This window comes from Ascoidea rubescens, assembly GCF_001661345.1.
Source record: "Ascoidea rubescens DSM 1968 unplaced genomic scaffold ASCRUscaffold_2, whole genome shotgun sequence".
NCBI lineage: Eukaryota > Fungi > Ascomycota > Saccharomycetes > Ascoideales > Ascoideaceae > Ascoidea > Ascoidea rubescens.
Window position 1 is genome coordinate 651,078 of NW_017962914.1, and position 12,670 is coordinate 663,747.

General features: G+C 30.8%; 3 protein-coding genes across 3 annotated transcripts; 1 reads left to right on the forward strand and 2 right to left on the reverse strand.

The window, feature by feature from the left end:
- Window positions 1-1,356: 1,356 nt before the first annotated feature.
- ASCRUDRAFT_79515 (uncharacterized protein) lies at window positions 1,357-1,719 on the reverse strand (the record flags this gene model as incomplete). Its single annotated transcript, XM_020194390.1, has 1 exon — window positions 1,357-1,719. One exon carries the CDS (start codon window positions 1,717-1,719, stop codon window positions 1,357-1,359), a length of 363 nt encoding a protein of 120 aa, XP_020049196.1.
- A 2,733-nt stretch (window positions 1,720-4,452) lies between these two features.
- On the forward strand, window positions 4,453-4,620 carry ASCRUDRAFT_79516 (uncharacterized protein; the record flags this gene model as incomplete). Its single annotated transcript, XM_020194391.1, has 1 exon — window positions 4,453-4,620. One exon carries the CDS (start codon window positions 4,453-4,455, stop codon window positions 4,618-4,620), a length of 168 nt encoding a protein of 55 aa, XP_020049197.1.
- A 1,337-nt stretch (window positions 4,621-5,957) lies between these two features.
- CCH1 (calcium channel protein CCH1) lies at window positions 5,958-10,748 on the reverse strand (the record flags this gene model as incomplete). Its single annotated transcript, XM_020189739.1, has 2 exons — window positions 5,958-8,496; window positions 8,665-10,748. Coding segments are annotated over 2 exons (4,623 nt in total), but the record flags the coding sequence as incomplete, so codon positions are not given.
- Window positions 10,749-12,670: the final 1,922 nt, after the last annotated feature.

The following is a 12,670-nucleotide window of genomic DNA, read 5'->3' on the forward strand; positions in this document are numbered from 1 at the left end:
ATAGTATTTATTAGAAAGGTTTTATTCGACCAAACTAACTTTGATAAAGACTTTTAGAGTTTAAAACCAAGAGAATATTGTGAATATTGAGAGAATATAATTGAATATTGTTGAAGACAAGAAGTTTAAAGGAAGCAGATTAAGCTGAAGAAAGGAGAAAATTGCATTTTTAATAAAACAAAAGTGTATATAAATTATCATAAGGAGTATGTTTTTTGCCAGTTTTCAGTGAAAGAGAGAAAAAAGTGTCAAATTGAATCTCTAGAAACAGACTAAGCAAATGCTTAAATGAGAGTGAGTGAGCTTGTTTGGAGCTCACTCAGAAAAGGAAAAGAAAAATAAATATGTCTCGAACTTTATGTTAGATAATGGAAGATCCTGTTTTGATGGTGGAAAAGAAAATTGGATGCAAAGAATTGCCATTTTGGTTACAAGGTGAAAGCATCCTGTTATTTGAGGTGTTTCCCCGCAGCAAAGCACACGGCATTCCAAAGTAATTCAAAGCTAAATTCAAAATACGATGAAACACAAAAATGAGCAAAAGATTATGTAATCGTAAACAGAGATTGAGAAAGAATTGAGGCAGGTTACCCTGATATCACATGAATAGGTCGGAATGAATTTGGGGCAGGGAGCTGATAACGATTCGGGATCGGCTCAGGAGCTAGAAGCAAAGCTGATTACGTAAGAGAGAGGAATCGGCAATGAGTTTCTTTTTTTGGCATCGAATTAGTAATGGAGAAGTTTGTTAAGTAAATTTTAAAGTGAAAAATAAAGGAAAGGAAAAAATACTGAAACAGATTTATAGTATTGATTAATTGGAGATGATTAATTTTTAATCTATTTCAGGAAAAACTAGAGAAGGGCAAAATGGATTGAAAAAAAATATAAGTAAAATGTAAGTAAAATGGATTGAAATATATTGAATTGGAATAAATTGAAATGAATTTAAAATGGCGGTTTTTGAGTTTCGATAAGCTGATGGCGATTAACTGATTAACTCCCTATTTTGACAATCAAACATGGTCACGTTGATTAGTGTTTTAATTATTTATTTTTAATATATTACTTAATATATTATTTATATATAGCTCCTTTGAGAATTTAAAAGAATACAAAAGCAGATGCGAATAAAGTTTAGAGAGTATTATTACTGAATAAAAGAAATAAAAATATTCATAAAAGAAAATATATTATAGGTTGATAGTAATACTATAAAAAGAAATGAAGATTGTAAGCATATGTGTATAAAATAATTAATTGTAGGACCATTAAGAAAAACGCCATAGAAGTAGATGAAAATGAGGAGAAATAAAAACCATAAACTAGATGTAAATATTTGTTATTTCGAGCTGATTAATATTGGTAGTAATCAACATCGCCAACAGAATTAAAATCATCAGCAAAACTCGAGACAACTGGTTGCCATACAAGTTCATCGGAAGTAAAATAATCAACTTCAGCAACTTTGTTTTCGGTGTTTGTAAAAGGATCAACAACTTCTTCGCTTGGAGAATTGATTTCGCTGCTAAAGCTGCTAGTTCTTGTTCTACCCAAATTATTATTATAGAGTTCAACAGCGTCAACTTCTACAATAGAAGGATTGGTGTCCTTTGATTGAATGGGTTCATCGTGGTTGTGCAACAAGTGGGTAATTTGAACAGCATCATTGATGTTAATGAAATCAGCATTATCAGAAGTAAAAGTAGAGTAAACCATTGTGATTGTATTGTGAAGAATTGAAGATTAAAAATTAAAAATCAAGATGAGCAACAAGATTAGTATAAGATTAATATAAGTTTGAGGATTGAAGATTGTGATTGTGGTGATGAGTAGAATAAAGAAAACTCGAAAAAGGCGAGGATGAAGGATACTTAAATATCAAAAAAACATAGCAAAGCATTTTGTATTTCTGATAGTTTTCAAAATAGGATTACTCACAAAATCTAAATATTATGATACAGACTCAAGATAGCTGTTTAAACCACCATGAACAAATCACCAAGCAGACTCTAGGCAAGATAATTGAGCAAATTTGCGAAAGCGTTGCAGAAGAGCTCTATCTCTCTGGCTGTTGCTTCATCGCTATGCAAATAGAAAACTTAGATCGGTTGACTCCAGTTCTCCATACATTTCCAGGGAAGACCATCCCTCGTTTGAAAAGTCACAGGCTCTTGTCGTTGAAATTTGTGTCAAACTGAGCATTCGCTCCGTTTCGTTGCGTTTCTCCAAACAAACAGCTCCCGCTCCAGCGTCGGAACGCTGCTCTTAGTGTGGAACCCAAAATATGCTTGTTTTGTCCAATCTAACCAGCGCTTGCGGGACACATGGACAACGAAAGATCAGGCCCCGTGGGCTCGCTATCTCAGACATCCAGCACACAGTGGTCACATGCTGCGTCCGCCCAAAGCTATGGCCCCGAGGAATCTGTCCGGGCCCGCGCACAGTCCACAATGGCAGCCTGGGTTTGCAAGCACTGCACGTGGACTGGCCCTCAACAAACAGTGCGCTGGGCCGTGGTGATCTCACTTTGCCCTTCCTGGAAGCAGCAATCCCGTGCCAAAAGCAGCTCTTTTGGGAGCCCACGCGTGCCATTAGCCCATTTCAACGAAAAGCAGCACACTTCCCTTTCGCCTCTTGCTAGGTCACCGGGTCATCTCTACCTGGATGCTCAAACAGACATTACAAAGCTAGCCAGACACATTTCAAAAAAAGGGCAAGTTCGTCTGGAGCAATGGTAGCACAACTGTCACACAGACTTGCTGCTGGGATACCACAGCGCCAGCCCACGCGGACTGGTCCCTTAGACGAATATTCTGAATATCCTGGAACTCTCTGGAATATTAAATTTACTGGAACTAACTAAAATTAGCGTTGTATTGTCTTGGGTTTTGTAATAAAATAATTATTTTCTCGATAGCCTATCCTTCAGTTTTTACTTGTTCTTTTTTCAAACAAATCAGTTTTTTGCTTCCTTTTTTACTTTCTTATTCTCTAACAAATTCTTCGCATGTTGTATTTTCATATTGCAACTCTCTCTGAAACGACTCATTTTTTTCTCTTTTTTACATGAGCTGAGGTTATTGACTTTCACTACCGGCTAGTCCCTTTTAAGAAACAACATTATGAACGATTTTGCTCCTTGTTTGTTGCTGACTGTGATGTTTTTGTTGAATTTGACCCGTTCCTTCATTCTCTATTTGAGAAACCACGCAGCTTGGTGAGAACTCGGAGTTGCTTTTTTGGTGATTTTGTCTAAACTTAATTTAGGTTTCGTTTTTGTTTGGCGATTAGAGCTTATCCTCGATATCATTACATAATCGTTCAATCAGCGAGCAACCACTCAACATCTCAGTCATTTCTCTACCTTTCTATTAAAAATCACACTACAAATCGCGTTTGGGATCAATTTGATTGTACTGTTATTGGAAGATTCTTTTATCAAATAAAAATGATCCTATGCCGTTTGCGAGTGTAGGTTTCTATTGTATTTTTTTTATTGACACCTATCTGATGAAAATCGTCATATTATTTTACCTTTATGAGTGGTGCTGGAAAATAACAATAAATAAAATTATTAATTCAGTAATTTAACAACATTTAATAATATTTTTAATTTTATTTAAGAAACAACAGTAAATAATTATTTAAAACTCTTAATAACTAGTATATTACATCATACCAATTATGGGAATATTTTAGTTTACTCAAATCCTTTAATCGGCTTAAACGGACCGCAAACGCTGCCGTCGGAGCTGACGCACTCCGGAAAAGTGTGTGTTTTCCGAACTGTTCCATTTGTCTCGAAATGACGATGATTCTCAAAGTACTCGATTCGGGAAAACATGTGCCAAACAATCACACACTACTTGGGTTTTCAAAGGTCTTCTGTTGTGAATCTACACTCTTGACGTCAATTTCGTGCCACTATCACAATGAAAACACCTCAGTTTTCCACCGTCCAATGGTCGCAGCCCGTACCGATCGTTTCATATAAAAAATCAACTACGAGTGCGGAAATCCTCAGGTTAAGCATTATTAAATTTATTTCTGTTAGAGTTTTTACCCCAGATTATATGAGACAAGTATTAATCTTAATAATCTTAATCTGGAATCTATCCAACTGTATTCCATTTCTTCAACATTCAAAAGCTAATCCAAAAAAACTCTAAATGACATTCTAACACTATTTGACTCAAGTCGCTTTTTATTTTCTCGTTTTCGTCCATCTAAAAAATTAGCATTATATTGGCTTTTTCTATATAAATCGCTTTTTTTTTCTTAATTATTTTCTTTCAACCTTTCATCTTTCCCATCACCATCATCATATTATACATAAACTTACACTAAATATAATTACAACCAATCAATTAATTATATTTGCTCACATTATATCTACATTATATTTGCTCATTTTATTACTACTACAATATACTACATTTTACATCGGCCATGAATACCTTACGTGTTTCTTCAATTGCAACTGCTGCTCGTTGTTATATAAAATTTTCTGATGTTGTCAAAGTTGCTAGCTTGATTCCTCAACATCTTGTGCAAAAAAAAGCTGCCAATGATATTAAAAGAGTAGGCGAGAAATTTAAATACTCCTACACTCACTAATAATAAAACTTACACTGCGTTATATAACTAATAATGATATATCTCATTTTTGGCTTGAGATTTTATTTTAATCTTGAAAAGCTTTGTTCATGAAAAGCCTATGGTTTGGCTCTGTACTATTAAATTTGGTTTTATTTTTTTTCACTTGCTTTTGCTTTGGTACTAAATTTTTTATTTTGTTTTATTTGTTTTTGACATTATGTTATTCAAACTCATAAATTACTTGGAATTGAATAGAAATTGATTTGCAATTTTATTCAATAAAAAAAAAAAATATCAAAATTTAAAAATAGTTTTGAATGGTTTTTTCTTCATATGTTTTAATGACTTAGAAGTAGCTATGCTGGTTTTAGCACTATATCTTTCAATCATATGATTTTTTCTTTTATAATTTTTTTTCTAACAATGTTTTTTTTTATAAATTAATGCAACTGTTTTTCAAGTCGATTATAATTGTTTTGTACGTTTTAATTTTTACTTATTCAAACTCTTCACAACTTGACCAGTTCAATTAAACGCAAACAAAGAAAAATCCATGTATGATTTATTCCATCATATTTTCATAATATAAACTTACATCTCATCAAATCAATCGTCTCGTTGTATGTTCACCAGTTCTAAACTATATAAAAATATCGTTAGATAACTACATCTTATACTGCTATCTGATAGTCAACTTAACCCAAAATAGGAACCAATGGTTTTCATAGCCGTTTGCTTTCAAGCCCGGATTTTCTCCCAAACCCTTCCACACGGTATCTCCCGGGAACTGCATCGAACCATACTCAAAAACAATTCTCCCTTTTCATTTTCGGCTTTTGATTTATACGAAACAACAACACAGAAAAAGAAAAAACCATTCACTCGGAAAAACTCATTTCGGCTTCTGAAAATAGAGCTTTAAAAACAAAAGCAAAAAAAACAAACACAATTGAGTATAACATGAATTAAAAATAATAGTGCAAAATGACTCTCTAAAGTATTTAAAAAAATAAAAAAATAAAAAAATAAAAAAAAATGAAATGGAAAATAAAATATATCTATAAACTAAATAAAATTATTTTTTTAGTAGATAAGTAAGAAAAAAATTAAAAATATGCTATTTATTTTAGTATAGTAGAAGGTGAAGTTGGATCTATATCAAGAAAGATGGAGTTAATTGGAGTTAAATCCATATTAACATTCGAAGTCCTTTGATACGCCAGCTGTGGAACAGGAATTGTACCAATATTAAAAACTTCGTCCTCCTCTCCCTCTTCACTATCAGTATTTGTTGTAGTTGCTCTGTTAGAAAGAAAATGCCAACGTTTTTGAATCATCAAGACTGTAGCATTATATCTTTTCTTTTTTATTCTTGCATCAACTTTCCTTAGTAATAACTTTCTGTCAAGATAATCATCCAATATTAAACATCTACTGGCCTTAAATAATGAATTGAGAGCAATTTGTTCCAAAAGTTTTTTGAATGATATACCTTCGTGGTTGTTTTCTTCCATATAAATTAATGCCTCTTCAATGATTCTTTCAAAAATGATTTTTCTGGTTTGAATTTCTTCAACATCAATAGCATTTAATGATCTTTTCATTGCAGCCAAATTGAGATCAAATTGATAAGGTGTCCACCTTGGATTTTGTGAAATCCATAATTTTTTCAATTGGGGAATTTTGAAATCATTTTCATAGACTTGGAATGATAAAACTCCATCCAAACAACTCAAAAATTTATAAATATCGTCCTTATCAATAAAACCAGTGGCATTTTTATCAAACTTCGCCCATGCATCTTTGAACTTTCTAATTTCAGATCTTGTTATCGATTGCAATTTACCACTTTCCTGATAAACATAACTAAAATTATCAACAATCAATGAAATAAATAAATTCAACATAATAAACATCGATAGAATATTCCAACTAATAAAGAAAAGATTGGCATAAAGTTTACTACCACAGTCTGAGCCGTATAAAGTCGTTGATTCTGTGCAGTATGGGCTTTGAACATAATAATCTTGCATCGAATAATTCCACCCTTCCCCAAAACTCATTTTAAATAACAACACCAATGCTTTTGGAATTGTCCTGAAATTTTGTGTGCCCGAACCATTCTCACCTATTCTAGTTAACCCAAAAATTTGATTTAATGCAATTGCGTAAACTAAAAATAATATAACCCAAATATAAAATAAAGATAATAACGAAAATGCACTAGCTGAAGCAAATTTCAATAATTCACTTAATTTTTCACTTCTCGGTATCACGAACAATATGACTAGTAAGAGCAATGTTTTTGTAATCCTATCTAAAGCAACTGATTCTTTATTAAGAAAAAATAATGCAACACAAAGAAAAAAAACTGGCACAGAAATAATAATAGAAAGAAAATCCCATTTATTACTTTTCTTGAATCCCTTAGAATAAATTACCAATGCTATGTGGATAAAAAAAAAAAATGTAGTGCCCATGAACATAGCCAATCTGAGATTATCCAATTTTTCATTCGAAGGATATGTTTCCATAACTAATATAATTGCATGGAAGAATAAAACCATATCGTAAATTAAATTCCAATAACGATGTCTTGTTGATTTTCTATCCACAACTAACTCATAACAAAAGCATCTAAATGAAGAAAAATTATCTGTTATAGGTCTGCTCGAAGGTTGAACTTGATTCAAAAGTTTTTTCACCTCATACCAAGACCTTTGTTCCTCAATTAAATAAGCAGTTCCATTAGTTTGAGAATAGTTGTTAATGATGATCGAAACAAATAAGTTCAAAATAAATATAATTGCCACAAAAATAAAAATAATAGGAAATAGAGCATTCATTGGTTGAGCAAATCTTTTTGGAGGAGAACCAATTCCAGTGCTATTCATAACATCTATTAAAAGATCAACCCATCCTTCTAAAGAAATTATCTGAAATAATGTAGAGAATGAATACCAAAATGTGTCAAATTGGAGAGGTGGATTTGAAAAAACTCTGGGAGCTAAATATTCCCAGTTATAAGGAGAAGTCATAAATTCATTAAAACATTCGCTCAGACTTAAGGAATCATCATTACAACGACCAAGTCTTCCGCTAAATATGTTCAACCCCCAAAGTGAAAAAGGAATTAATAAACTCATAGAAACAAGCCCTGCACCTAAAATTTTGTGAAAACCCGAAAGAATTGTTTTGTGAAAGGTTTCTTTAGCAGTATTACTTATTCTCAAAAGACCTAACGTTCTTAAAGCCTTGAAACCACGAAAAATTGTCGCTAAACCTGTATTTCCAATTAATGAACAAATAAAGTTAATCCATAACGAAATTAATACATAAAAATCAATAACGTTCCAAGGCGATTGCATAATACCATTTGGTGTCAAATAAAATCCATCAGCAATTACTTTCACAAAAAACTCAAAAGAAAATATAGCAATAAAATATATATCAAGGAAAAAGGACCAGTTATATTTACTCCCATCAAGCTGATCTTTAGAATATAATGGTGTCACATAACACGCAGTTATCAATAAACCAATAGTTGACAGATCCATTACTAAAACAAACAATGCATGTAGTATTTCATTAGGTTTTCTGCCATTCTCCATTTGGTTTTCATCATATCGCTCACCAATAGGTCTCACAAACAATTGGAAAAATCTTCTGAGAGGACTTTTGGTCAGAAAAATAAAAAGAGTCATATTAAAATTTGGATTATTCTTCAAAAATCTTTGTTTTCTAGCCCTCATAATTTTATTTTCCATATCCATATTTTTGGCTAATTTATCAGGATCAATAGTGTTTTCAATATCGGTTCTTCTTTGCTCCAAAAAAGGATTTTCAAAAAGAATTTTGTAAATATTTGGAAAGTGCTTAGATAATATTTTAAACCTGTTTTGCTTTTGCAAATCAAAAAAAACATTTTGTTTATTCGATTTGATAGCGACCTTGTCTCCTTCAAAATCCAAATAGTTTGCTAATGCATCGTCTTCTTTTAATATTTCAAAATATTCTTTATAATTTTTTGATCTACCCGAATTCAAAAGGTTTTTATTCAACTTGTCTTTCAAATGCGAAAAAAAACTTGTTTGTTGATTGTTTTTATCTAGCAAAGTATTATTTATACTCATAATAAAATGACGTATTTGTTGTTCTTTTTTTTCAGTTTTTGATACTTCTAAATTTTCTGCAATTACAGCAATGAAAATATTAATAATAAAACTATTTGAGATAATAAACCAAAAAATAATGGTCATTGAATTGAAACCAGCTGCCACTTTATTTTTAGCATACATTTGAAGATTGTATAAAATCTCAGTCCAACCTTCAGTACTTGTAACAACAAATAATCCAACAAAATTATCTAGAAATGTTCTCATAGAAAAATTGATATCTTCTTGCTCTTCCAACTCACTGCTGATTGTGCCCTCAAAAAGCCTTGAACAAAATAGGGATACGACAACCAATAAAAAAAGATAAAAGTAAATTAGATGAGCAATTGTGTTAAATTTTCCAATAATTTTAAACCAGAGAACTCTCAAAAATTTTATATGGAGCACTAACCTATAAAACCGAGCTATTTGAAAAACTGTAGACCAATTGTAAAGCTGACCTAATAATTTCTTCATAGGTGGAATGATTATTATTGTAGTTGTAACTGCAATCAATAAATCAAAATTATTTGTTTTTGATTTAAAAAAATCTTTGAAACGAAATTTAGTGATGTAAATTAAAATTCTTATAATAATTTCAAGATCTAAAACAGCAGTAGTTGCAATTTCAGAATAATTAATAACATTTTTATGATAATCAGAAATGTCAATATTGTTAGTGCATGAAACTATAAAATTTACTAAAATGACAAGAAGAAATATTATTTTAAATTTATTGAATGTTTTTAAAGAATTTAATAAATCAAAATTTTCACCATTAGGCACCATGGCGCTATTGTGGCCTTTTATTTCATTTTCTTCGTTTTTATCAAGTTCTTTTTCATCAAGTTCTTTTGTTATTTTAAAGGATGTCACAATAACAGCTATTAAAATACTTAATAGCCAAACTGATAAAACTAATATTGCAAGAATGAAAAATATCGAAGCTGCTTCCGATTCAGAATCAACCACATTATACAATATATCCGTGAAAGTATTCATTGAAATAATAACATAAACCAACTCAAAAGATTGAATTAAGTTGTCAAAACTAATAGTTCCTTCATATGGATTTGCCCCAACAACACATTTAGAGTTAATAGGGCAGGTAAAACCCTTTATGGTATTGCTAGATTGATTATTAGAAAGAATATATGGCATTTTGTTCTCATCTTGATCAAAGTAACTTCCACAAAACTGTTCTGAATTGTTGAATGTATCATCAGGATCATCGGGATTTTCCCAAACACAAGTTCTTCGTAAAGAAGATTTAAAAGTTTGAACACCAATAATTGCAAAAAAAACCCAAAAATAGATGATGAATTTAAAAACATCAATAAGTTGAGGCAATGCATGCTTAAAAGAACGTAAAATAATGATATTTCCCTTTGTTGATCTTATAAGTTCAAATATTCTTATTATTCCCAAAGCCCTAAAGATTAAAAAATTGTTTTTGATATCAAAATTATTGATTGATAAAAGAATGGATATCCAAAATGAGATAACGGAAAATAAATCTAAACAATTTGCACTATCATGAAGGAAAGCTCTTTGAAAATTATATTGCTTAAGAGAATTATTTGTCAGAGAAAAAACAAAAGTGTTAATTTTTAAAGATCTGTGATTGATATTTCTCGGCTCCGCCATATTTAAAAATAGCCCATTCTTAATATTATCATGATCAAGCTTCGCTGCCTTTAATTTATTATAAGTTTCAAAATCATCATATAAACCTAAAACAATTATTTTCATGGCTATTTCAATTACAAAAATAGCATATATTCCCATTAAAATAAAATCAATATAAGTAAAATGTTCCAAGTAAACATAACCCAGAGATTCCGGATTCCATTGTTGATAGATAATAGCTGAAAATGTCAACACTAGTAGAAAAACAATAAAATAATCCATTTTTTTCTTATTCTTTATAATAATTTTGGAACACCATATACGAACTTTTGAATTAGGCGTAAATATTTTCAACGAGTTTCCATAAAGGGAGTTTTCATTTTTTTCAGGCAAAGCAGAAATTCTTAAGTTTTGATTTTCCGAAACATTATTTATTCGTGAAGATTTTTGAATTCCTTCTGTTATAGGGTCTCTGCCATTATTCGCTTCAAAATTCACGTTTATAATTCGTTTTTTATTTACGCTATCATTATAACTGTGTCTTATTTCAGGGAGATTGACTACAATTGCTGGTAACGACGGTTGGTTTTTATCTTCATTGGAAGAAACATCGCCTTCATTTCCACTAAGAACTCTTGAACAGAAATTTTGAACAGCAACGGAGACTCTTCTTTTTAGCTGGGACATACTATTAGAATCTTGGTCATTGTCTTCAAAATTTGAACCCGGGAAACTCATATTTGGGCTTAAATGAGAGGGAGATTTCAATGATTTATTTTCAGTAGAAATATCTGAATGAGATGCGTTTCTAGAAAGAGAAATTTCTTCAAATTCGTAACTGTTAGGATTTTCAATTCTTTTATCTATTTCATCTTGGTTTTGTTGAGCAAAACGATCAGTTTGGATAAAAATTTTTGGATTATTATTGTTATTATCATTTCCATATGTTGTTTTTGATCTGGATCTGGATCTAGATCTGGATCTTGATTTCGACCTTGATCTTGATCTTGATTTTGATCTTGATTTTAATCTTGATTTGTATTTTGAATTTAATCTGGAGGAATGTTTTAAAAACAATTCATCACTATCATCACCTAACCAAGTACCAAGAGGACTTTTCATTATTGAATTGGTATCTGAATCACTATCCAGGTCATTATCACTATTATTTTTGTTTTTGGGATTTATCAATTGACTCCGAGAGCGATTTATAAAGTCATTATCGGGAGGAGCTAAGGAGGAAGAGCTCAAGTTATTTCTATCATTATATTTATCATCAAAATTTATATTAATAGAGAGAGTCTTGTCATTATTATTATCAGAGCGAGTTAGAGAGGAGGAGCTTAAGTTGATCCTATCATCTTTATAGTTGTTATCCAGACTTGTACTTATATATAGATTACTGTTATTTTTATTTTTATTTTTAAATACACTGTTATTATTGTTATCAAAATCGTTATCATCAATTGAATTTTTTGAATCGTTTGGTAATTGTTTATAATGTTTTGATTTTGATTCCATAAGCTTTTTAAAAGGATCTGTTATTGATTGAAACGAGGATCTTTTAAAATTGCGAATTTTTGGTGGATGGTAAGGTAAATTGGTACTAATATTATTTGTAGGGGTGATATCAGAATTATTTTTTGAATTATTTTTTGTAAAATCAGTGGAATCATCAAAGGGATTATTTAGAAGAGATTCATTTAAAGAATTTGAAGAATTTCGACTAGGATTAAGATTATTATCATTATTTGAATCAGAATCAGAATTTGGATCAGGAAAAGGAGAACCAGATGGGTTTCTTCTAATTGGAGAGCTCATTAATTGATATATTGATTATCTTCTTTTTCTTTTTCTTTTCCTTTTCGCTTTTCGCTTTTCACTTTTTGCTTTTTAGTCTGCTTTTTTTTTACTTTTTTACTTTTTTACCTTTTATTTGGATTATTATTTATTTATTTTTATTTTAGCAGTATTGAATAAGAGAAGTGGTATGAGTAATTGAGGTGGATTGATGATGAAAGTGGCAATAAAAGGGAACGAATTTATAGGATATTTCCAATTAAAGAAAAGGGTTAAGGACGACAATAAATCAAATGCAGAAGAGACGAACAGAGTTTAAAAGACAAGAAAAGAAAGGAAGGAGAAAAGAGAAAACTTGACTAATTACAAAACACAAGAGAAAACAAAGAGAATAAAGAAGATAAAGGATGAGAAGTGGGAAAAAATAGGCAGTGAGAGAAGATCGATGTAATATAATTAGGGAAGCAGCGATTGTGACAGAATTT